This window comes from Schizosaccharomyces osmophilus, chromosome 2 (assembly GCF_027921745.1).
Source record: "Schizosaccharomyces osmophilus chromosome 2, complete sequence".
Taxonomy (NCBI): domain Eukaryota; kingdom Fungi; phylum Ascomycota; class Schizosaccharomycetes; order Schizosaccharomycetales; family Schizosaccharomycetaceae; genus Schizosaccharomyces; species Schizosaccharomyces osmophilus.
The window spans coordinates 3,315,079-3,339,188 of NC_079239.1; the positions used below are offsets into that span (position 1 = coordinate 3,315,079).

Sequence of the window (24,110 nt, forward strand, 5' to 3'; positions counted from 1 at the left end):
CTGCCAGATTCTAAGTCGATTAAACAATGCGTTTTACTGACAGTTTGGAGGCTGGTATTTATCAACCATGGAGGGAACATTACATGGATTATGTGAATCTGAAGCACTTACTGAAGGCGGATGAAGAATCTCCTGTATGGGGAGAAAACGATGAATCGCGTTTCGTATCTGCTCTAGACGACCAGTTGGAAAAGGTAATGCTAAAAAAATTGAATAGAAGGAAAGGAGCGGTTCATTGTATCTGAACATTCAACTGCTTCTTTGAAGAAGCCTTGTTGAGAGTCCTTGAAATACATGAATACTAACATGATAGGTATCTTTGTTTCATCAGAAGATTTGGAATGATTTAAATGAATCACTGACTGGTGTTGAAACCAGTTATGACTCTTCTAACGAATTTACCGACGAAACTATAACAAACGAGGACCGTCTGAAACTATTAGAGCAATTGGACTCTTGTACCGATTTGGTTAAGAGACTGGAAAAATACACCAGGTTAAATCTTACTGGATTTTTTAAAATCGTAAAGAAGCATGATAAACTACACAGCGAATATTCTCTTCGGCCTCTATTGCAAGTTAGATTACGTGCCTGCTCCTTTGGTAATGTTCAGTATAATCCAATATTGGCTCGCATTTTTTCTCTTTACAACCCGCTTCGTACAAGTCTTAGTGGTGGTCAATCTCTATCGATCCCTCACCGTCATATTCATTCTTCAGATGAAAACATATATCGTAGACGAACATATCGCTTTTGGGTGCATCATGACAACCTCATGGAAGTGAAAACATTTATAATGAGGCGCTTGCCTGTTTTGTATTACTCCGGTAAGCATGGTTTTGATCGAGACCGTTCAGCTGTGTCTGGTATACTTGATCCGATTTCAACTTGTCTTTATTTTGATAATCCCAATTTCGATCTTTATACCCAAAACTTGGAACGATCTGAACGAGCTTTTTCATTGCGCCTTCATTGGTATGGAAAGTTGAATCCAAAAACCGACATCATAGTAGAACGTATGGTGCGCGAAGGCAGCAGTTTGTCTCATAGTGAAGACCGTTTTGTTTTACGCGAGAAGAAAATTAATGACTTTCTGAAAGAAGCTTATGACCCTGATGAAAAAAAGAGTAGAGACGATACTACTGAAGCTTCTGATTCTACTCATAAAAAACAGCTTACGGAAGATGTCCAAAAGCTCATTGGAGAGTTTAATTTACAACCCGTATTAAGATCCGTTTATACCCGTACGGCTTTCCAGATTCCTGGTGATGATTCTGTGCGCGTTAATTTAGACTCGGATTGGGTAATGATTCGCGAAGATTCTTTTGATCAAGAGCGACCTTGTCGTGATCCTGTCGATTGGCACAGACATGATATTGACGACGCCGACTTTCCTTATAAGCACCTTCGTAAGGGTGAACATTTTCGATTTCCCTACAGCGTACTGGAAATTCGAGAGTGCTTAAAACCAGATGAAGAGGAGCCATTATGGGTCTCTGAGCTTCGGGGTTCTCATTTAATATCAGAAGTTGATGGATTCTCTAAGTATGAGCACGGAGTAGCTGTTTTGTTTGAAAGGCATGTCCCACTTTTGCCGATGTGGTTATTTTCTATGGAGCAGGATATTAGAAAAGATCCTCGATCTACCTACCCGGTTTCGAAAGATGATTCCAATTCAAGTAATATCTACGTCAAACGAAGAGACGAAACTATTTTTACTGATGAATCACCACCGAAGTCTACTAAAAAGACACCGGTCGTTTCGCGACGCTCGCAAGCGTCTAATGCTCAGATGGCAGCGCCGCAAATCCAACAATTTAAGCATCCTCATGGAGATCACTTTAATTTTAAAAGTATTCCTGGTTTGTTAAAACCGTCTACCTATGGCTCAATTTATCGTCCTGGCAAAACCTATACGACACCCCCTCATATCCAGAAGCCGGAAATTCCTCTTCGGGTCAGTGGTCCTGTTAAAGTAGAGACTAAAGTCTGGCTTGCTAATGAGCGGACATATCTTAATTGGCTTCACGTTGTTGTTCTGTTTGGTTCCTTATCATTGGCTTTATTTAACAGCGCCGGTGAGAAAACGGGGCGTATTTTTGGTAGCATTTACGTGCTGCTTGCCGTTTTCATGGGTTTTTATGCTTGGAGGCTTCACGCTAAGCGTTGTAATCTGATTATGACTCGTAGTCCTGCTCCTATGACTGAATATTGGGGTCCCTTATTTGTTGGTGTTGCTTTGGCTATTTCACTGATTGCTAATATGGCATTTGCGTTAAGAGGAGCAGTTCACCGAAATTTAATTGAAGATGATCATGTTCTTGTGAAAATCTTTTGCAAGCAGTTTTCTTGAAAATTATGATGGTGTTATAGAAATGATCTTGATTATTTTTGGATTTTTGATTCATAATTGTAGCCATTCACCAGATTTAATGCGTGCGACTCCATAATTTCGCGTTGTCCATAAATACTATTTATTTTGTGATTGTTTAATAATACGTTCTGGGTTTGCTAACGATGCTTACTTTAGTAAGTGCTATAATGAATAAAAGCTAATATTGCTAGCGCATAAAAACTTCTGTTTTGTAGGTATCTATCATTAAATCTATAAATTTTGGATTAATACAGAGTAAGGTAAAAAGAGTGAAGAAGGATATCGTAAGCTCACATTAATGATGAATTGTGACTCAGGGACTTCTCCATGAAAGAAGTTAATTGATTACAAAAGGAAGGTAAACATTTTTAAGGAGAAAGAGGTAGTTTTAAAGGAGGGACTTGGTACGGAGAAACAAAGGATGGTTTCCGTATTCGTTAGGTCAAAAAGAACGTATGAAATTTTTAAATGCAAATGAAAATGCCAAATTCCAAAAAAATAATATGAAAATGAAAAGCAATAAGAAATAGCTTAAGGGAATGGGAAATCGGTTTGGTCCACATAGCAAGATATGACAGAGGAAATTAAAGGCAAGCTGTTGAATTAGCTAATTATCGAAAAATCCTTCGTCATGAAAAGCTTTCCACAATCGACTAGCTTTATTAACATCAACGCGACTTGCGCGTTGAGCATCTGTTTTACGAAAACTTAGACCTTGAGAACGACGATTGTGCCATTCGGCAAAAATACGACGCTTGTTGTCTAAATAGATAAGACAGGGAAGGCGAAGAGTGGCTGCAAGTTGTATTTCGGCTGGATGGAGAAGATGTCGATGTTCGTCATTAGACAAATCAAGAGGTGGACCTTTCCATTCACTACGCAAAGGGCGAGAATGTGCTCTTTTATCAAGGGTGGACATGTCTGGGGAATAATCAGGAAGCATTTCAAAAGGGGTATTAGCAACGTCAAGTACCTGACTAGTAGAAGAAAATTCTCGGCTGGATTGTTTAAATCTAGTAGTCATTGATTTTGAGTAAAAATGGCTTCTAGAGGAGGAAGAGACAGGTGTAGTAGAGCGAGATTCCGAGAAATCAGGCGAAGCCCTTGGGGTTTCTGCGACGACTTTTGATTCAACCGTAGCGGAGGTGGTACTAACCATTCGGCGAGGACGTTTAGCGGGAGAAGAAGACGCAGGGGTGACAGTAGGTAAATGACGGTGTAGCCAATGTCTTTCCCTAAGAAGCCAAGCTCTGGGAGAGTTCTGGTAGGCCCTGTACACTTGCGAAGTTAACTGAGCACCAGATGAAGATGTTGGCCGCTGGTTAGAAATAGTGACAGCTTGTTTAGAAGGTGTGGTTGGTCGACTACATCGAATTACATCCCCATTGTCTGACAAAATACTAGGAGAAAGCGGTGAAGGAGGAAAAGATATGAGATGTTGATAGGATTTCATCGCAGAAGAACAAACATCTTTGTCCAAAGATTTCGCCAGCGACGAGTTGGAAGAGACAACACTGGCGCTAGTAGATGGGGATTGCATATGGAAATCGTTTCAATTTATATTTGCAAAAATATGTACCAAAAAATAATAATATAAAAAGCCAGAAAATGAACAGTAAGTTAAAGCCAAAACAAAAAACAAAAATAAAAATAAAAATAAACCCAAATTAAACCAGTATAACAACCTATGAACCAAGAACCAAACCACAAAACACAACGTTTAGAGTTTATGCGACTGCAATTCCATTATTTAGTTTGCTTATTCAGGAAACGTTTGTTTACATACCTATAAGAACTGCATTCATAACTCTTAAAGCCCAAGATACGTATACAAACTGGTGACAACAGATGCTGTCACTACCTTTGAAAAAGAGTAGTCCTGTTTTCTCCAAAGGGTAGGGTATGTGAGATTCAAACTCCAAAAGCAAAGCAACATTAAAGACCAAGAATTATACAAACTATATATTAATATATTTATATATCATATATATTACTATTTGCGCCTATATAAGTTTCAAAGAGAGTAGCTGGCTTCTTGAAAAGGAAGCCCTTTGAGGGTCTTATAGACACAATATCTACCGTAAATGATTGTTCTTGAGCATGCATTATCTTTCATTTTATTTCTTTTCATTGTAAAATCCTGTAGAGTGAGGTTTCCTTAGCTTGGACGCAGCATCGCAAGCACAAGAGACCCTCTTTAGCTTTTTGTTTATTTTGTTGATGAATTCCAAATAGTATAATAATTAGTAATGAAAAAGATATGAAGAAAACGGTACTTTCAGTCATTTGTATTGGCTTGAACTTGAATATGAGTTTTTTTTGTCAATGTAAACAAACGCGAACAAAAATACATAAAACGACGCAAAGCTATAATAAACAAGTAAACACGACTAAAATCAATAATTGCAAAAGTAAATCTCTAATCAAACGTCTAGTCGATGAAATATTATGTTGTTGATTTTTTTTTTCTCATAGTTTTTAATGTTTACATCGGTTTTTCGTGAGTAAAATCTAGGAACAGACTTAAAGGCCTCTTTCCTTCCAAGCTGCTTATCGATATGTTGAATTCAATTCAATTCTATTTATGTATTACTTATTACATATGTATTTCTCTGCTCTGAATACAGCAGCAACAACTGATTTGCTTGGGAATTTTCTACTATTCTCTTTTATAGAATACCTACCTTTATAGAAATACCTAAATACTTTTAGAAATCGCATCGGTATTGAATGTCAATTTTCATAAGAAATCCCTTTCTATTGTTCAACCTTTTTTCCTTTAAATACTGAATACTGAAGGGAAAAGGAACATTTTGTATATTTCAAACCTTTCACACCTTGACGGTGTTATTTTGGATACCCAGTTTTATATGAAAGGATTGTAACTGTCAGGAATTGAACCTGTAATTTTTTCTTTTATCAAATTCGTTTCTCACTGTACTATAATTTGGCTCTTTATTGACCTGTTCCAAGTGCTCGAGTTGGAATAACTAATCATCACGTTCCTCTTGGCATGCAACGGCGATCGTCGTTACGTGGAAATACCAAAAACCCTTTAAGTAAATCAAAGAGAAAGGGAAAACAATATTCTATTGAATTTTCTTCTCAAAATGCCAAGCGACGCCGAGATACCCGTACTTTGCCGGATGAAGAAATTGAAGCCATATCTGATGAAGAATCTACGCCTATAAGCTCCGATTCGTCCTGTAAGTAAAGTGTTTTATGATTTTGCTAACATTATTCAAAAGTTTTATGGTTTGAGAAATACCAACCTACAGAGTCATCTGAACTAGCCGTACATAAAGGCAAGGTCAATGCTATTCGACAATGGATGTCGGAAAGTATTTCTCATAGTGTAAGATATTTGACATATCTACTTTTACTAACATAATTCAAGCGTTTACTTGTATTGTCCGGCCCTCCCGGATGTGGTAAAAGTATTACCGTTCGTCTTTTAGCGCACGAGATGGGTGCTAGCCTTGTTGAATGGTCGAATCCGATGGACACAAGATTTAAAAATAATCAAGAGCATGATCATGATCAGTTTTCACTGACAGAAAAGTTCCAACGTTTTATGTCTTTAGCAGAAACGTATCCTGAATTGGAATTATGTTCAACAACAAAAGCTCCGAAAAAGAAGGATCCTTCAAAAGTCAAAAAATTTATTCTTTTAGATGAATTACCATATTTATCAAAACAAACTGGCACGCTACAAATGTTTCAGGAGGTCCTGCTTTCCGCTTTACAATCTAGAGGCTCATATTCTATTATTCTAGTCCTGACAGAGACTAAGCAAATTAATTCAGAGGGAAATAACTTCCAAGAAAAAGAATTGAATTATGGAACACAAATCCTTGGCCCTGAATTACTAGAGCATCATCATGTTTCCATCATACCAATGAATCCGATTGCTACAACGTTTATGAGGAAAGCAATAGATAACATATTAAAAAAGGAAAAAATCCCAATTCAATCCAAAAGTTCTCCATTTATTCAAGAGTTAATAACCGCTAGCGAAGGTGACTTAAGGAATGCCCTGAACGCTCTTCAGTTTTATTTACCTAAAAAGAATCGGCAAAGCCATTCTAATGGAAACAACAAAAAATCTAAGAACCAGTTGGAAGTATCTATAGAAGCCTCCGAAATGCTGGATAGGATTGCTAGTAGTAAAGATTCCCTCTACTCTGCAATGCCAACTATTCAATATAAACAGGAGGATAATGATGATAAACGAAAAGAGTTTCAAAAGGATATCGGTTTAGGAATGTTGCATGCACTGGGAAAAGTCGTCTGGAATAAACGAGAAGGAGACGATGAAATACTCTCATCAAAGTCTGAAACGCCGCCCAATCTCCCATACGTGAAAGAAGAGCACAAAAAATTAGGACATGAATGTGAGTTATTTGGTTTGGTTTCAGAAACGAACGCCGTAGAGAAACGCCCAAGTTTGGTAGACATCAAGACAACGATTGAGCAGGCAGGCCTTTCAGGATCCATGTTTCGTTATGGTATTTTTGAGAACTATACTGACTCCTGCCTAAATCAGATGGAAGCCCATTCTGTATCTGATATTCTGAGCTTCGCTGACACTATGGCAATTGATTACCCGTATTCATATCGAGCCGACGAAATGTCTCTGTGGTTTGCTATCCAAGGCACCCTATGGTACCTTCCATCACCAGTTCCTCGAAAATGGAGACAGCTTAAATTCCGTAGATGGCGAGAAGAGGATATTCCCAACAAGCCTTTAGATGACTATTTGGCTATTTACGGAAAATCCTCGACAATTGATCATGTTCAAACGCTCATTAACAATGAAAACCAAGCCTTAGAAGACCCCGACGACCCTATTGAAGATGATGATCCTACTTAACGAATTTGATTTATGGTCACAACCCAACTTATGAAACAAGTTACAGTATAGAAGAAAAATCTTCTAGCCACGATAGAATAGGTTTAATTTTTTTTTTCCTTTAGTTGTTTTATACTCTAATGTCTCTTATGTCCACTTCAACCGCAACAAACATATCTATCAAGCCTTCCTTCAATTAAAAATTAGAAACAATAAAGAGTTTTTATATCATTTTTTTAGGTTTTTTACTTTTACTGCTTTATATTTTGAAGGATCCTGGTAATTTCTATTCAGGATATCGAGTAACATACCGTGGTTTCATTTCCACTTCTGTCACTTAGGGTTCTTTTACAGGGTTCGGGTTTCTGGGTTTAATAATGTTACTTACACCTGGTAAACCAAACGCTTCCTCTCCTCCTCTCAGTTTAAGCAAACAGTAATACTTTCATTTACTCACGAAAATGCTTCGACAAGCAGGATCTAGATTTATCAGAGCTCCTGTTTGCGGCTACCGCCCATTCTTTGTAAGTTTTAGCCTTTTATTTCGATCAAGTTTAAGCCGTGTCTGTAGCGGAACGGAAAGAGTCAAATGCTCCGCTGGAATCAGCGGTACCTTTCAGGTTTTGCGGATTCTAGGCTTGCTATACGACCGAATATGCCTTATATTATAATTCGAACGAATAACTAACCCAAGTAGTGTAGTAAACGTGGCTATGCGGAAAAAGCAGCTCCCACTGAAGTTCCTTCTATCTTGGAGGTATGCGAGACAAAAGACATTTGGTAACTCTTTCTATAACCAAAGGATCTTTGTAAGCTATTTAAAACCTTATCGGATCGTTATTTGACATATATGGTCGTTGCTACATATGCTTGCCGCGTCTCACAAAATTTTTCGAACTTTGGGTTTGCGGTTTATAGCTTGGTTTATAAAGATACCTGAGGAGATTGAAAGAGTAGCCAAATCTTAGAAAAAAAAAATTCATTCAAAAGATGAACGGACGTATGCTAACTAGTTCAGGAACGTATCCGTGGTGCTTATAACCAATCACAAATGATGGAATCTGGACGTGTCTTGTCCATTGGTGATGGTATTGCTCGTGTATCTGGTCTTTCCAACGTACAAGCTGAAGAGTTGATTGAGTTCTCTTCCGGTGTCAAGGGTATGGCCCTAAACTTGGAAGCCGACACTGTTGGTTGTGTACTTTTTGGTAACGACCGTCTCGTCCGTGAGGGTGATGTTGTCAAGCGTACTACCAACATTGTCGATGTTCCTGTCGGTGAGGCCTTGCTTGGCCGTGTCATTGATGCTTTGGGTAACCCCATTGATGGCAAGGGCCCTATTAAAACTACTGAACGTCGTCGTGCTCAATTGAAGGCACCTGGTATTTTGCCCAGAACCTCCGTTTGTGAGCCTATGCAAACTGGTATGAAGGCTATTGACTCTATGGTTCCTATCGGTAGAGGTCAACGTGAGTTGATTATTGGTGACCGTCAAACCGGTAAGACTGCTATCGCTATGGATGCTATTCTTAACCATAAGCGCTGGAACAGCGGCAGTGACGAAAGCAAGAAGCTTTACTGTGTCTATGTTGCCGTTGGCCAAAAGCGTTCTACTGTTGCTCAACTGGTCCAAAAGTTAGAACAAAATGATGCTCTTAAGTACTCTGTTGTTGTCGCTGCTACTGCTTCTGAAAGTGCCCCCTTGCAATACTTGGCTCCCTTCACTGGTTGTGCTATCGGTGAATGGTTCCGTGATAATGGAAAGCATGGTTTGGTTACCTACGACGATCTTACCAAGCAAGCTGTTGCCTACCGTCAAATGTCTCTTCTTTTGCGTCGTCCCCCTGGCCGTGAAGCTTTCCCTGGTGATGTTTTCTATCTTCACTCTCGTCTTCTCGAACGTTCTGCCAAGATGAGCAATGAACACGGTGGTGGTTCCTTGACTGCTTTGCCCGTCATTGAAACTCAAGGTGGTGATGTTTCCGCTTACATTCCTACTAACGTCATTTCCATTACTGACGGTCAAATTTTCTTGGAATCTGAACTCTTCTATAAGGGTATCCGTCCCGCCATTAACGTAGGTTTGTCTGTCTCTCGTGTCGGTTCCGCTGCTCAAGTTAAGGCTATGAAGCAAGTTGCTGGTCAAATTAAGCTTTTCCTTGCCCAATACCGTGAAGTTGCTTCTTTCGCCCAATTCGGTTCTGATTTGGATGCTGGTACCCGTGCCACTTTGGAAAGAGGTCTTCGTTTGACTGAATTGCTTAAGCAGCCTCAATACTCTCCTTTGGGTGTTGAAGAACAAGTTCCTCTTATTTACGCTGGTGTCAAGGGTTTCCTTGACAAGATTCCCGTTACTCGCGTTGTTGAATTCGAACAGAAGTTCCTTCCCTTCTTGAGATCCAGTGGTTCTGAAGTTACTGACGCCATCCGTACTGAGGGTGTCCTTAGTCCTGCCACTGAAGAGAAGTTGAAGGGTTTCCTTAACGAATTCTTGTCTTCTTTCTAAGTTCGCAGGTTCAACTCGATAGGTGCTGTCACTGCATGAGGTTACTATCTTTTATCCTAATAATGAAATGAACGATTCAACATCTTTTGTACTTGTGATAACCTGCCGGTGACTCTGCCATTTATCAATTATATGTTTGCTGAATTGATAATTTTACGATCTGTCCCCCCACTTATTCATTACCAAAAGGTAGTATAGTTTTGCTTTTCTGTAAGCTGCTTTATTAGCTAAATAGCAATTAGCCCCTATAAAATATAAAAGCTCGATTATTGATCTTTATATACAGTTTTCTCATAAATTGTAGCTACTTCGATTGCAATAAATAAATTACTTAACTTCCAAAATTTTATTCATAAATTATTGAAAACAACTGCCAAAAAAGGTAGCAATTTTCTTTTTCAAATAAGGGTACACTTGAATATTAGAAAAATCATGATTTGCTTCAGGAATAATTAACTGCACGAAATTCTCGAGGTTCTGTTTTATTAATGAAGAGGTTAGGTGATAAGTGTTTTGGAGGTGCACGTTATCATCTTTAGCACCGTGTACAATTAAAACATTTCGTATATTTTTTATGTTTTCAGAGATACGCAAAGCACTCTGTTCGTACCTGTCTTTAGTGTCCGCAGAGTAAGCACCAAGAAGGTTTTCTGCATAATAAGAATCGTAAAATCGCCAATCCACAACAGGAGCTACAATTATTGCAGAAGATATCATGTCCGTGATTTCTAAAATCTTAAGAACAAGGTAACCTCCAAAACTCCATCCCCAAATTCCCAATCGTGAATTGTCAATATATGGCTTATGAGTATACCACTCGAGTACATCAACCCAGTAAGCGGGTAAAGCTAAAAAGTCATTTCCCAATAGGGTACTGGTAGTAACTTCTCTCAGATCGACTTTTATGACGAGAATATCCAAGGAAGATGCCATCAATTCGTTCGCGTCCATCTCATACTTTCCAGTAACCAATTGGGAACCTGGCGCACCATATATTTCGAAAACGGTGGCATACTTTTTCCGTGGATCGAAATTTTCTGGTCTTACTTCTTGAAAGAAAGCAGTGATATTGTGAGTATTCACTGTCTCGGTATATTTAGAAGGAAACTCATAATTTCGAGAAGCAGCTTGTAATTCTTCATTATCTTCCACAACACGGAGTAAATCCGGTACGAGCCCTCCTGTCCAGGAGAAATCATTATTAGAAATACCATTTAACCAGTCATCCAAACAAGCTTTCAACGAATAGATTGCTTGAGTGGGTATTTCAGGACCTAAATAATTAAGCAGCATGTAATTTGCATCAGAAGAAATCTTGATAGACTTAGAACCATTAGAAGGAGATACTTCAATTTCTGCTTGAGTTGCAAACTCAGTGGATAAACAGAAAATACTAGAAAAAGATCTACTTGGATGGATAGCAGTGTAAAATCTAAACGATTAGTAATTGTAATACGAAAAAAAAATCACAAGGCACTTACATAAACTTTTCGGCCAACCAAAAATCCAAAACGAATAAGTCATCCGGCGTTATATACACAAAGCTGTCATCGCCAAAATTAAAAAATGCCAGCCTTTTCCTTTGGGAATTGCCCATGTAACGTACGTAACCATCTTTTGACTGCCAAACGATATTTCGTATTCGTAAAGAAGAACATGGTGGTATAGTATGTTCTTCCACCTCTTCATTGAGAGTATCAAGACGGGAAGCACCCAAATTGTATTTATGAGTCAGCCTGCGGGAAGTACCTCTTGAGGTCTCAACAAACATAATTGAATCATCCTGAATCCACCAAACATCTTGAATATAATATTCATCCAAAGGAGATTCTTCCGGAGTAAGAACTTGATGATGCGTAACAGAATCAGAAGAAAAGCAAGAACTCAATAACTGAACAGATGGAATGGGATCACCTGGTCGAGGATAACGAAACGCATCTTGATTCGTGAATGCGTCGCCCTCAATTGGAACAATAACGTCTTGTGAGATGACATATTTTGGTATAAGTGAATCGTTAAAAGACAAATAAGACAGACAAGTACCACTTGCAGACCACCATAAAGCTGTCGGTGACATCAAAATTTCCTCTTCGTACAACCAATCTGCTATTCCGTTCAAAATATATTCAGACTCTTCGACTTCGGTAACGGGAATAATTGGAATATCAATTCCTTGCCAAAGATACAAGTTAGAGCCATCGACAAATGCCATTCGATGGCCCACAGGTGCCCATTCGGCTACGATAATTTGAGAATTTTGCTTTAAATTGGTAACCCGACCAGTGGATCGCTCCAAAATATATATTTCATTATACACTGAATATCTCCACCTCTTTTTCCTGCTACAGAAGTATGCCACATATTCCAAATCGGACGAAACCACCTTCTGTGTTAGCGAGTCACATATTTCATGAATATGGAGTGTCGAAGGATGCATGCTGGGTCCATTTGGAGCGCCATGAGGAAGAAAAAATACAGGAAGATAGTTACTTCGATCGTAATATAGTACAACGCCTTCCTTTGAATTAACCCATTCAATTTCCTGGGCGAATGGCATCAAGCTTCCATCATCAAATTGAGACGAACTTAACCGATGCTTTTCAGTTGGTTTTACGAATCCATGAAATCTATGTTTATTTACAAAGAAGTAAAATGAATATAGGATAACGCTTGCAGCGAACAAACTCAATACACCAACCAACGAGTAATAAATAAACTGCCTTTTCCTTCGGGCATTCTTTCGAGACTCGGTATTCTCAATAGACTTATCGACGTCGTTTTCTCCTTCTACCGATTCTAGTACCGCCTTTACATCCTGCGAAGAGACGATAGCACTCCGCTTTCTCCAATGTTGCTTCGTTACAGAACCGTTACGGCTAGCTATTGAAGGCTCGCCCCCATGACCATTCATTCATAACAAAATAAAATGGATTTAATGCTGTTTGTCTGTACTTTAATGCTGGTTGGAAGTACAAGAATATTTGTAAAAATTACAGCATAGGTAAATGTAAATAATATTTATAAATTTTGCGAATTGCAGCGAGCTATATCTCAAAAAGTCAAAAAACAAAAAGATTACACTTAATTTTTTGTAAAACAATATAAAAAACGTAAACTAATCAGTCATAAGTAGAAGAAGGCATGAAAAAATGTGGACAATTATTCCTCAACATAGTTGGAAGGAAAAAGACCACGACGTCCATGACATTCACCTTCCCACCAATTGGGATCAATGCGATCGACGTCGGTGATAATATCATTCTCAAAAAAGGTCAATTCGTTGCCTTCTTGTGCTTCATAATCGTAAACGGCTTTCACTGAAATTAAACCTGAACCACTTTCGACATTACTTTCAGAGGCCTGTACCGGAGCAATGGTTTCCTCTTGCAGAAGCTCAACATAATTGGAAGGAAATAATCCTTGCTTACCGTTTGAGTTTTCACCAAGCCACCAACCTTCGTCAACGAAGTCGACGATTTCAATTCTTTCACCTTCAGTCAATTCCATTTCGTTCTCTTCCTCAGGTGAATAGTCATAAATTACGACAGCTGGAGTTTTTGAGGAAGACTCTGAAGCACGTGATGCAACGTTTGATTCATACTCGCCTTCGTGAGTTTGGATGTTGGGAGTGGGAGGAAGAGGTGGTGGTGGCATGGGTGTTTCCACTACTGGTGGAAGAGGAGGTATGGGAGGTCCTTCCTCATCAGAACTGGCTGGCACAGGTGGAGAAGGTTCCAAGTGCGTTAACGGGGCAGGTGCAGCAGATTGTTCAGCAACAGGAGGAGGGGGAGGTGGTGTTTGGTTAGTAGACTCGGGTCTTGGCGGCATGGCCGGGGCAGGAGGTGGATTTTCTGCCTGAACCTCTTCTTGCTGGTTTTGGGGAGGCGGTGGAGCATAAGAAGCCACAGGAGGAGGAGATGGTACTCGGTTGGCAGTCTCCGGTCTTGGCGGTGTGGTTGGTGCAGGAGGTGGAGCATAAGAGGCAACGGGAGGAGAAGATGGTACTCGGTTGGCAGTCTCCGGTCTTGGCGGTGTGGCTGGGACAGGAGGAGCTTGCGGCAAGGGAGACACATTGCTTGGAGGCGGTACTGGTTCAGCTACATGAACAGGTGCAGGCGCAGGAACAGGCGCAGGAGCAGAATGAGTTACACTAGGAGCAGGGGAAAATTTCGAAGACTGAGCCTTGGAAGCAGGAGCTGAATTGGATTTATCGTTCAAATTTTGATTGGCAAAGCGAGATCGTAAAGAAGCGACGCTTGGTGGATTTGAATCCACCTCTTTAGGATCATTGCTATTGGTATTTGCAAATGCGTCAACCTTAGGACCAGATGGTACGCCTTGGGTTTGAGTTTTGGGAGGAGCTTCGAAACTGCGATTCAACTTGTGTGGTTGAGGTCTTGTTTGAGGAACAGAAGAAGGCTCGCCGCTCTTTTGAAAGCGTTCAAACATGGCTCTTCTAGCAGACAAATTGACGTTTCCACTAGCATGAAGTTGTTCCAACTCGGAAGTAGGAGTTTTGGTAGATTCGGTCGATGCTTTAGAAATTGAAGGTTTCAATTCCTTTGATTCCGACGCAGAGGCAGAAGGAGGCACAGGCGGAGAAGCAGGTTTTGGAACGGAGGTTGGTTGAATCGGGGCAGGCACAGGAGCAGGTACATGAGCAGGAACAGGAGCAGGTACATGAGCAGGTACTGATGTTGGTTCCGGCACAGGAGCAGGCGCAGCTGGAGACGCCTGCGCTTCTTTTTTATGTTCGGTCTGAGCAGACTCTGCATTTGACCAGCTAGCATTTACGGGAATGCGAAGAGAATGTTGGGATTGAGTAGGACGTTGTTTGTAGGTATCGTTCCACACGTTATCTTCAATCCCAGGCTTCTGCGAAGGGACGGAACCAACAACGGTACCGGGAGGGGGAATATGATGGTGGGAAAAAGTAGGAGCAGGAGCAGGCTTAGGCTTAGACGCAGAAGAAGTGGAAGTATTTGAAGAGTACTTGCTACCACTTGCATCGGCAACGCGACGGAAGATGTCGTCCAGATTGAGGTCAGAAGATTCACGGCCAGTAACTTGAATATGGTAACCGTTTAATAAACGAGTAACGGTGGCAGAATGAATGGGAAACAATCCTTTTCGGGAACTAGGAGCAGCCTCACCACACCAAGAGACCAAAACAAATTTATGGAGGCCGGTATTGGAGTCTTTTACACGGAGAAAACCATACAAAACAGCATTTTCGTCGAATTCATCAAGGAATTCGTAATCATCATCTAGAAAAAGAAAAGCAAGTTAGAGACAAAAAGACAAAAGAAAGAAAAAGAAAAAGGTAATAAAATAAAATAAAAAGACATACTTCCAGTAGCAAGTAACTTCAAAACGTTTCCTTGACCCTTGGCATAGCCAAAGACGGCCCAAGAGCAGTCTGGGGAGCCATTCAGAACTTGGGCATGAGCTTTCTTAATATCAAAACCAAAAGAGCTTGTGTCTAATTGAAAAGACATGATGGAAAGCTGAGTAAGGGAAAAGGAAGAATCGGTGGAGGATGGGTGAGGAAGGATAAGAGAGAATGATGTTGGGTGGGTAGGGAAAGCGAAAGCAAGAAGGAGTGATGAAACGGGAATGGTACAAGAGAACGAAAGAATGATTAGAAAAAAAAAAAGAATGAAATTAAAAGTGTTTAAAATTTTTGAAATAAAAATTTAAGAGGTACAAGAGGAAAAATAGAAAGAAAGCAATGGGATGGATTGCTATGAGATAAAAAAGAAAAGACTAGTAAATATATACACAAGAAATAAAATGAAAACCTATATACAAATGGATGGAAACCAAAGGCTTTAAACCATTTTTTTTGATTTTTTAGCGCATTAGCCCAAAAAAAGCCGAAAGGAATGCAAAACCAAGCCTAAAATAATTTCAGAGACTTTCCAACAAGAGGGAATTACTGACCGGCAGTAATGGATAGTAGAAATCACCAACAGGTATTGTGGTTCTATACAAAAAAAGGGTAGCTTCCAAGGTATCTTGTCGAGTAGAGGGATAGGGAAAGGGAAATCTCAAATTAAGCGGTAAAAGAGACGGCAGAAGAAGAACCGATGGTGACAGCGTCTTGGGAGACGGTAGAGTTGAGAAGAGGATTGGAAGTAGCAAAAGGAGGATTGGCACCGGCAGAGGGAATGTGAACGACGGCAGAGTAAATGGGAGTAGAGACGGAAGCAGAGGGAGAAGCGATGGTAGTGTTGAGGGAGTTGTCGAAGTTGACGGAGCGTTTAGCCTGTGCGGTGGGAGAGGCAGTGACGGTGACGGTGTCGGGCTTCAAGACATTGTAGACGGTGACGGGGGTTGGAGAGAGAGGGCTGTTTTGAGAGTCGACGGTGCGGACGAGGTAGACGGTGGTGGTAGCAGGGGCGGTGGCAGAAGAAGAAGAAGAAGTAGAAGAAGAAGTGGAAGGAAGAGACTGGTCGGCAAGAGAAGGAAGGGCCAAGAAGGCGAGGGCGAAGAGTCCTTGAAGGAAAGAGCGAGCAAAAAGCATTGTCAAAAGTAGAATGAAATGAAATGAGTTGATGAATATCAAGATGGAAAAGAAAGAAAAGAGAATTAGGATATATATAGGAAACAAGAGGAAGAAAAATCGAAAGAATGGCTGGAAGGGAAGAAGGGATGACGGTGACAAAAGGGACGAACGAGAGGAAAAGTAAGAATGAGAGTGAAAAAAAGTGAATTAGGAATGGATTTGACCAGCCATGCCAGCCTCTTTTACTTTTTTTGTGAGGGGGGTGGTAACGAGTCGAAAGGAAATAACGATTCGTATGAATAGAAAAAAAAAATTGCAAATTTTTCCAAATAAAAAAAAAGAAAAAAAAATTCGACTGCAGTGTCTCTCTCACCTCCCTCCCTCTCTCTTTCTGTGGAGGACATGCCCTGCTCTGCCAAGTACTGTAGAAACACAAGTAGTGGGATGAGTGGGGGTTGGTTGGACTCTGTGGGATGACATGGACTGACTAAAGAAGAACAGAGCAAACCAGAGGGACGGACCACCACCACTTGAACTCGAAGAGTCCAACACAAAAGGTATTTTTTATTTCGAAAAAATTTTTTATTTCGAAAACTTTTTTATTTCGAAAAATTTTTACAAATTTTTTATTTTTACTCATACGAATAATAATACTAATAGTTGTACTCACATACTAATATTAATAGTCATATTCATACAAATAATTACGATTATAATCATTATAATAATAATAATAACAAGAACAGGAGCAAGAATCGTTCTTCTCCATTACGCTGCTAACCCTTCCCACAAGTCATCATCACTCGAGCACGTTTCCATTTCATCACACCGGCTCAACCAGCCAGCCCATACAAATGGAATCACCATCTACGGCCGAAGTCATGCCACTGAGCTGCCCTGTCTGTTTGGTTCTGGTTGGAGTCGCAAGAGATCAGATCAGCTGTGATGGAAGGCAAAGCTCCGTGGACAGAAAAGACCGTAGTGGACAGGGAAGAGGCTGAGGTGAGGTGAGGTAGGTGAGAGCAAGGGCAAGGGCAAGGGAAAGGGAAAGGGAAAGGGTCGCCAGACATGAACGTACGAGAGGTGGTGGCTTTTCTTTTATTGTTGTTTCTATTTCTGTTTCTATTTCTTTCGTTTCTTCGTTTATTCATTCATTCATTCATTCATTCATCCATTTGTTTGTTTGTTGTTTGTTTTCCATTTTGTTACAAGTCGGCTAGTCTACTCTTTGTCTTTGTCTGTCTCTGCCTTTGTCTTTGTCTCTGCCTTTGTCTCTGTCTTCTTCTCTTTGCCTTGTCTCTCCCTCTCTCTCTGCTCCCACCCACTACGTGTCGCTGGCTGCTCTATGGTCGCAGACGTCCCAATTAAGTTTCTCTTCTGAACCTTCTTTATCTACTGCACGTCATCGTCTTCGTCACCTTTCCCACCTTTTCCCACTTTCTTCCAACTCTGTTTTCCCCTCCTTCTCCCTCGTTGACCCCACCGAGTCCTCTTCTGTCCTCCACATAATATCCCTAGCCTGGACTCTTTGTGTTGGAGGAACCGAAGCTCCTCTCTCATAACCGAAGCTCGGACGCTTTCATGGTTCATTACCGACCCGATACTGCCGCTTGGCACTTCATTCCCGTACAACCATCATCTCCTTACTTTCAACAATCCCGGTTCTCTCTTTATTCTTTCCATTCTTTCCACACTTGACAGTTGGTCTCTTTCTTTCTTTCCCTTCGGTCTTTTGATTCTTTTTTTGCCCCGACATTTCTCCCTCGTCATTCTTCACCCTCTAACTCTGGCTTCTCCTCGTTTTCCCCATCTTTTCCTTCCAATACGTTCCGCTTCGATATTTCCTTTCCATTCAATGTCGGCAGATTGCCTTCTTCCTCCACTCCAACTCGCTTCTTTCCCTAACTCGGCCGCCCCCTTGTATGACATCACCCTCTCGACTCTTTCTGGTGCTGGGCTGGGCTTTTACGTTCGGCATTTGCTTTCCTTTCATCCTAGGGATCTCGATTGTTCGGTTCTCTCTTCTTATATATTGCCCTCCTTCCTCTATTTTGCGTCCCTTTTTTTTTCTTCAAGATGGTCCGCTTGGTGTAATCCTTTCGTTCTTCTAATTTCTGATTTCTTCGTTCTTCTCTCCTTTCCCTATTTTTCATCGTCTTTTCATTGTACGTGTTGAGCTGTGTGTCGTGCCGTTTTCTAGACTTGTGTCTCTGTGTCTCTGTGTGCGTGTCTCGTCTGGTTGTCATTCTCTATTCTTTCGTTGGGATTCTTCAAAAACCCAACTTCAATTTCAATTCTTCAAAAAAACACGCTGCGTTTTGGCTACCTGTGAGTCTTTACGCGTTTCTCTACGCGTCTTTACCTTTTGTAGTGTAATTTGCGTCTCTTGGATACCCCTTTGTCCTTTTTTTTTTTTATTTTTTTTATTTGGAAAAATTTGCAATTTTTATTTTTTACTTTATTTCCTACTTTCTTGCTTGCCAAACCATTCCATCTGTTTGGTACCTCCCTTTTATGCCCTCTTGTTGATTTTCTCGTTTCTTTTTTAATTTCTCATACCCCCTTCCTTCTTTCCTTCTTCCTCCTCTCAATTGTTTCTCTTTTTTTTTTTTTCCTCTTTCTCTCCCTCTTCCTCCTTTTCTTTCTTTTGCATCTTTCTTGTCAATATGCCCCACAAATCCTCTGGCCCTCGTCGTCGTACTGCCGTAGCTTGTGATCGCTGCCGTCGTAGAAAGATTCGTTGCATCGCATGTGAATTCCCAAATCAACCTTGTATGGCTTGTCAAAAAGCCCATGCTGAATGCCATTTTTCCGTTTCTTCCTGGCGTTCTTCTCGAAAACGCACTACCCCTTTTCATTGTCCTCCCCATTCTTCTTCTTCTTCTTCTTCTTCTTCTTCCCTTTCCTACCCTACTACCCTCTCAGGTGACCCATCTTCCATCTCTACATACCCTCCTCCTCTCGCTGCTTCCGCCCCTTCCAAACTCTCTTCCTTTCCTCCCTCTTTCGTCTCTTCCGCAGCCGCTTCGCCTGTTGATACTTCTACCTCCTCTTTTCCCTCTCTCTCTGCTCCTTCAAATTCCTCCCGCCAAATGTTTTACCCCTCGTGTAATCCTACCAAAAATTCCTCTACTACACTTCCCTCATACAACGATCCCCAAGCTCCTCCTACTTCCTCTTCTTTCGTCTCTTCTCCCCTTGTACAGACTTCTCTTTACATGTCTCCCCCTTCCCACCCCATCGACCCTCCTATCTCTCCCACCACGGTTCCCATTAAACAATATGCATCTTCTTCCTCTTCACCTCCTTCTCTTAGTGCTTCCATCTCTTCTGTGTCTTCCGTTCCCGGATACGTGGACCACGATCCTCTTCAGCCATACTCGTATCAAACACATCCTTTTTCTACCCACTTGGATTCTTCTTCTTCTCCCTCAACACCAAATTCAAACTTCCCGAACCATACCTTTCCTTCTTCCAATCTCTCAACTGCCAAATTTCCTCAAGATGGTTACGTCAACAAGCCTTTCCATCAGCTTCCCATGCTGTCAGACTTGTCCCTCCCAAACGTCCAACAATCTCATTCCACCAAACAAGATTCTTCAAACTCCTTTTCTTCTTCTTCTTCTTCTTCCAAGAATCAGCCCTTGAATTCTTTTCACTCTACCAATTCTCAGCTTTTGGGCGATTCTGACTTTGACTATTCTTCCTACCTTACAGACTCTTCTGACAGCGCTTCCCCCGCCGTTCAAACCGATGAACCAGTCTCTCACACACTTACAACCTCCGGTAGTGATCCCATCGGCTCTGTTGACCCTCTTAGTCTTGAAATTGATCAGTTTACCAACCTGCAGGAAAGCGTTTCTTCAAATAATCCTTTGGAGACTTCTTTCTCCCAGTTCTCCAACTGCAATCCCTCCAAGTCCACCGTTCTTCCCTGGACGATTGGATCCCCTCCCATGCAATCCTTTGCTTATCCCGACTTTTGTGGATCGCTGGATGAATCTTTCCAGTGCTTAGACTTTACCAATGAAAACTTGTGGTGGGAGAATCTTGATTCTGAAAAAACCACCCCATTGAAAACTGAAAAACCAATACTCTCTTCAGGCAGCGGCGTTATGGAGGAAATGTCGCACTTCTTGAAAAATCTCGATGATTAATGCCGAAGTTGTGTTATATATCTGTTTTTCTCTTTTTGTACGTAAAAAATTGTTACAGAACGATAGACGGCTAGAAGAGAAGAAGTCTTGTGTTTTTTTTTGTTGAATAACTCTTGTACAAATTTTAGTGCCTGGTGCATTACTTTTTTGTTGTCGTTGTTTCTTTCAAGTTTTATAATCGTTGTTTTTTATCTTATGAAAATATTAATGGGCATTTATTTCTTTTTATATTTCATTTCAAATTCTAGTTTTGTAAATGTAGCTGTATAATGTACTTGCATCAACAAAGTTTTTGTAAAAACATATCTCTTCATCCCGAAATTTAAATTTCAAGAGCATTGTAGTCTTACTGAGAAGGGTAAAGGCATTTTTCATTCATAAGACTTGTTCATGCTGCTTTCTAGGCTTAAAATTTATATTAATATCTTTTACAATGGAACCTCTTTTCTAGTTTGATCATTTTCTGCTTTGCTTGTAGCTTTTAGCGTAAATGACAGCCTAGTACGCCAGGGCCTTGCCAAGTATGGGGTCTCAATGAGAGTCGATAAATTCTTGGTGAATCATCGGCATCATATCCGCGAATTAATAGCACAATTAAGCTTGCTTCCATGTTGTTCCGAACAAGAGCAGGCAAGGAAGCCAAACTAGTACAAGTATGAATGCTTATAATCTCGTCTCCGACGCAAAGTCCAGCTTCTTGGGCTGGGCTACCGACAGCCACTGAGTCTACAACACAAAATGGCTTCGGTCTTCCTAAAATAGAAGCTCTTTGTAAAATGCGGGCCTGATTTCCATTCACGAAAGATTCATCAACACCTACAGCCTCATCCTGAGCACTCGTTTTGAGATGTGTTTCGGAAGTCCCGTTCGCAAGATCAGGTTTGGCTGCTTCTGCCGAAAGGACACTTTCCAAGACTTGCTTAATTTCTTCTTCTATCTTGTTGTAGTCGTTTCGAAGCAGGATTATTTTATGCCTCGCAGGCCGTATCGTAGATATGTCGATATCAGACCTGGGAAACCCATCTTGCGTTATTAACGGAGTATTCATCGTTGCATTTTCCTACCGCTTATTAGCAGTTTATCCTTTTACGAGCCAAAAAGCTCATTCTGTCAATACATTGAGTCAACATACTCGTACTAAAACACTCTGCAGTTCCTTCAACTCCTCTTCAATTTCCAATTTTCTCTTTTCTAATAGTTTAAATTGTTCCATTGCAAATGTAGGGTTGTATTCGAAATGAACAATTGTATGCCTGTGAGCTTTTGTTCAACCGCTGCGTTTAAAAGAGATGCTACTCACAATACGCGCCTTGGCCAGCAACACCAAGTTTGTACATGTTTTTTTTATTTCTAGTATTTTTTTTTTATTTTTAAAAATAATAAAAATATAGCAAAGTATAGTAAAACAAAAGAAAGAGCTGTATAACTATGAACAGTAAATTCATCGAAATCGAGAAACCCAACTAGCAAATCAAGAAAAGAACCATAAAAGTGACTTTATAAACTGTTCAATACATTTAATGCAATTTCCTCGAGGAATCCTTCATTTTCAATAAAACAATAAAGTAGTCCTTTTGACAGACGGCCTGAAACATATGCTTGGCTATATAAAATCCGTAAACACTTTTTCTCGTCCTGCAAGTTCCATAGAAACACACTGGCCTTATTTTACATGCTAAAAAAAAACAGTAAAAGGAAGCAAAAACCGCGTAAAAAGAAACAGAGGTACTTGCCTTTTTGATTTCCTTATTTCTTATATCAGTGTCTTACAACACTTATAAAACTTCTACTTCTACTCAAACTTCTCCTCTCTCTTCCATCGCCTTTTCCCTGCTTTGTTTACATTTTGTGTAATACATTTCTTTAGTATTATCCTGCCTCTAAATATTTAAATAACCCGCAATGAAAGCGTTAGTATAATGTGTATAATGGTATCAAAACCCTTTGTAATAGTCCAGACAACTCGTTTTGTGTGAGTTTATTAGGTTCGTTTCCCCGCACGTTGCAAACATCACCACCATAAACAGACGCATATATAGAGGCATGGGTTCCACCATGTATTGTCCCTTCAGCTTGAACGAGCAATTCGCGTACTAATTTTAAAACTTGTTTATTATCCTTCTTTTATGTGAACTTGAATTGTTGTTGTTTCTTTCATTGTTTTTTTTTATATTCCTTTTTTTCGGTGTTTTTTTGTGTTCTTTTGGTAATCTTTCTTTGTTGTTGTAGCTCCTATTTTCATCTTTTGTTCGTTCGTTCATCATGCTGCTTTTGTCCTGGATAAATGCTCTGCTGTTTGCAGGAACGGCTCTCGCTTCTATGCCTCATGATACCCAAACAGATGCCACTGATTCTTATGGAACTATCAATGAAAATTACAGTATTAGCAACTCTCCAATCATAAGAGAAAAGGGAAAATTGTCGTTTTTCCCTCTTGATGGTTATCCCAATATGGAAGGGTTCTTCTCTTGCGATCTGTTATATCCCATCCACGGAAATAAATCTGAGCCGGCTTATACAGAACTCTACTTATTGCCAAATGTAAACGGAACGGTTCATTTCCGAAGCATTTTCTATCCAGACATATTTCAAGCCTATAAACACGCTATCGACGGTTCAAAAGACTTGGAATTTCTAAAGAGTCTTGTCCCAAAACCTGGTGAAAATTTCTTTGACAGCTCTCTTGACTCCGATTCAGATATGAAATCCAGTAAGATACTAGTTCACGAACCCGGCATGCATTGCTTTATTGGGTATCAAGAAGTTCCGGAAGATACTGAATCCTTCTTGCGTACGTCCAAGCCGAAACGTAAGAATGGTCCGATCATGCACGTTCATTACAGATCTAGTAATTACAGATCTGGTGATTTTCTATTTTCTAGGCGATTATATTATCTTTTCCTTACTTTGTCTGTGATTTATAGTTGCGTAGGTTTATATTGGCTTATCCGCTGGCTTCGTAACCCCCGAAAGATTACCTTTACTCATTGTCTGTTGTTCACTTGGTATATTGCTTTTCTATTCAACCATATTTTTAAACGATCACTGATGGCATACGAGGAGGTTTACAAAACTCACGGTAATTTTGCTTATATCTCGTTGATATTTGGTTACTTCTTCGGTGACGGAATTGAACGTTCTTTATTTAATTCGTTTATTTTGGCGCTTGCACTCGGCATGGGTTTCGTTCGGCAAAGTTCATATAAACTGATTGCCTTGGTCACACTAGTGGGTTGGATTCAATGGGCATTTATCACTATCGCTCCTTTTCTTTTCCCTGTTCTCTTTACGGTTGGTTCTTCTAAAGCAAAATCTTTGCAAGTTGGATGGATGCTTTTCAATTTTGGTTATATTCCCTCAGTAATGTTCATCGGTCAATTCCTATCTTGCAGGAAGGGTCTTACACCAAAAAGATCGGAAGCTAAAAGCGTGCACTTTATGGTGTTCATAGCACTCACTATTTTTTCAATCCTTGTGAGTTTATTGGTTCACGTGAAAAGTGCTGCATGTTTTGATTATGAATTTGATTTAAATGGGAGAATTACTTTGGGTACTATATTCTTTAACACTCGCAGTGCTTCTTTTGAGAATCGTGAGGACATGTTACAAAATAACAAACTAAGCAATGTGGAAGAGACTCTGCCGTCATATAAAGACGACCCTGAAACGGACTTGCTGGTCGATGAAAAGCTTCCACTAGTCTAAGTTGGATC

The 24,110-nt window shown here is 40.2% G+C and overlaps 10 protein-coding genes across 10 annotated transcripts; 5 read left to right on the forward strand and 5 right to left on the reverse strand.

The window, feature by feature from the left end:
* Window positions 1-26: 26 nt before the first annotated feature.
* On the forward strand, window positions 27-2,353 carry vtc2 (vacuolar transporter chaperone (VTC) complex polyphosphate synthetase subunit Vtc2/3; the record flags this gene model as incomplete). Its single annotated transcript, XM_056182785.1, has 2 exons — window positions 27-194; window positions 314-2,353. The coding sequence occupies 2 exons, from the start codon at window positions 27-29 to the stop codon at window positions 2,351-2,353; spliced, it is 2,208 nt and encodes a 735-aa protein (XP_056037664.1).
* Window positions 2,354-2,981: 628 nt separating this feature from the next.
* On the reverse strand, window positions 2,982-3,914 carry laf1 (Clr6 L associated factor 1 Laf1; the record flags this gene model as incomplete). The annotated part of the gene is made up of 1 exon (XM_056182786.1): window positions 2,982-3,914. One exon carries the CDS (start codon window positions 3,912-3,914, stop codon window positions 2,982-2,984), a length of 933 nt encoding a protein of 310 aa, XP_056037663.1.
* A 1,473-nt stretch (window positions 3,915-5,387) lies between these two features.
* On the forward strand, window positions 5,388-7,247 carry rad17 (RFC related checkpoint protein Rad17; the record flags this gene model as incomplete). The annotated part of the gene is made up of 3 exons (XM_056182787.1): window positions 5,388-5,580; window positions 5,623-5,729; window positions 5,772-7,247. 3 exons carry the CDS (start codon window positions 5,388-5,390, stop codon window positions 7,245-7,247), a joined length of 1,776 nt encoding a protein of 591 aa, XP_056037866.1.
* Window positions 7,248-7,687: 440 nt separating this feature from the next.
* Window positions 7,688-9,732, forward strand: atp1 (F1-FO ATP synthase alpha subunit; the record flags this gene model as incomplete). Its single annotated transcript, XM_056182788.1, has 3 exons — window positions 7,688-7,750; window positions 7,924-7,983; window positions 8,245-9,732. 3 exons carry the CDS (start codon window positions 7,688-7,690, stop codon window positions 9,730-9,732), a joined length of 1,611 nt encoding a protein of 536 aa, XP_056037865.1.
* Window positions 9,733-10,089: 357 nt separating this feature from the next.
* dpp1 (vacuolar dipeptidyl peptidase) lies at window positions 10,090-12,643 on the reverse strand (the record flags this gene model as incomplete). The annotated part of the gene is made up of 2 exons (XM_056182789.1): window positions 10,090-11,164; window positions 11,214-12,643. The coding sequence occupies 2 exons, from the start codon at window positions 12,641-12,643 to the stop codon at window positions 10,090-10,092; spliced, it is 2,505 nt and encodes an 834-aa protein (XP_056037916.1).
* Window positions 12,644-12,891: 248 nt separating this feature from the next.
* Window positions 12,892-15,230, reverse strand: abp1 (cofilin/tropomyosin family; the record flags this gene model as incomplete). The annotated part of the gene is made up of 2 exons (XM_056182790.1): window positions 12,892-14,999; window positions 15,083-15,230. The coding sequence occupies 2 exons, from the start codon at window positions 15,228-15,230 to the stop codon at window positions 12,892-12,894; spliced, it is 2,256 nt and encodes a 751-aa protein (XP_056037618.1).
* A 557-nt stretch (window positions 15,231-15,787) lies between these two features.
* Window positions 15,788-16,258, reverse strand: adg1 (Schizosaccharomyces specific protein Adg1; the record flags this gene model as incomplete). The annotated part of the gene is made up of 1 exon (XM_056182791.1): window positions 15,788-16,258. One exon carries the CDS (start codon window positions 16,256-16,258, stop codon window positions 15,788-15,790), a length of 471 nt encoding a protein of 156 aa, XP_056037762.1.
* Window positions 16,259-18,906: 2,648 nt separating this feature from the next.
* Window positions 18,907-20,397, forward strand: SOMG_04005 (DNA-binding transcription factor, zf-fungal binuclear cluster type; the record flags this gene model as incomplete). The annotated part of the gene is made up of 1 exon (XM_056182792.1): window positions 18,907-20,397. The coding sequence occupies one exon, from the start codon at window positions 18,907-18,909 to the stop codon at window positions 20,395-20,397; it is 1,491 nt and encodes a 496-aa protein (XP_056037561.1).
* A 481-nt stretch (window positions 20,398-20,878) lies between these two features.
* nas2 (26S proteasome regulatory particle assembly protein Nas2) lies at window positions 20,879-21,610 on the reverse strand (the record flags this gene model as incomplete). Its single annotated transcript, XM_056182793.1, has 2 exons — window positions 20,879-21,457; window positions 21,530-21,610. The coding sequence occupies 2 exons, from the start codon at window positions 21,608-21,610 to the stop codon at window positions 20,879-20,881; spliced, it is 660 nt and encodes a 219-aa protein (XP_056037864.1).
* Window positions 21,611-22,659: 1,049 nt separating this feature from the next.
* SOMG_04007 (uncharacterized protein) lies at window positions 22,660-24,102 on the forward strand (the record flags this gene model as incomplete). Its single annotated transcript, XM_056182794.1, has 1 exon — window positions 22,660-24,102. One exon carries the CDS (start codon window positions 22,660-22,662, stop codon window positions 24,100-24,102), a length of 1,443 nt encoding a protein of 480 aa, XP_056037576.1.
* Between the last annotated feature and the right edge of the window lie 8 nt (window positions 24,103-24,110).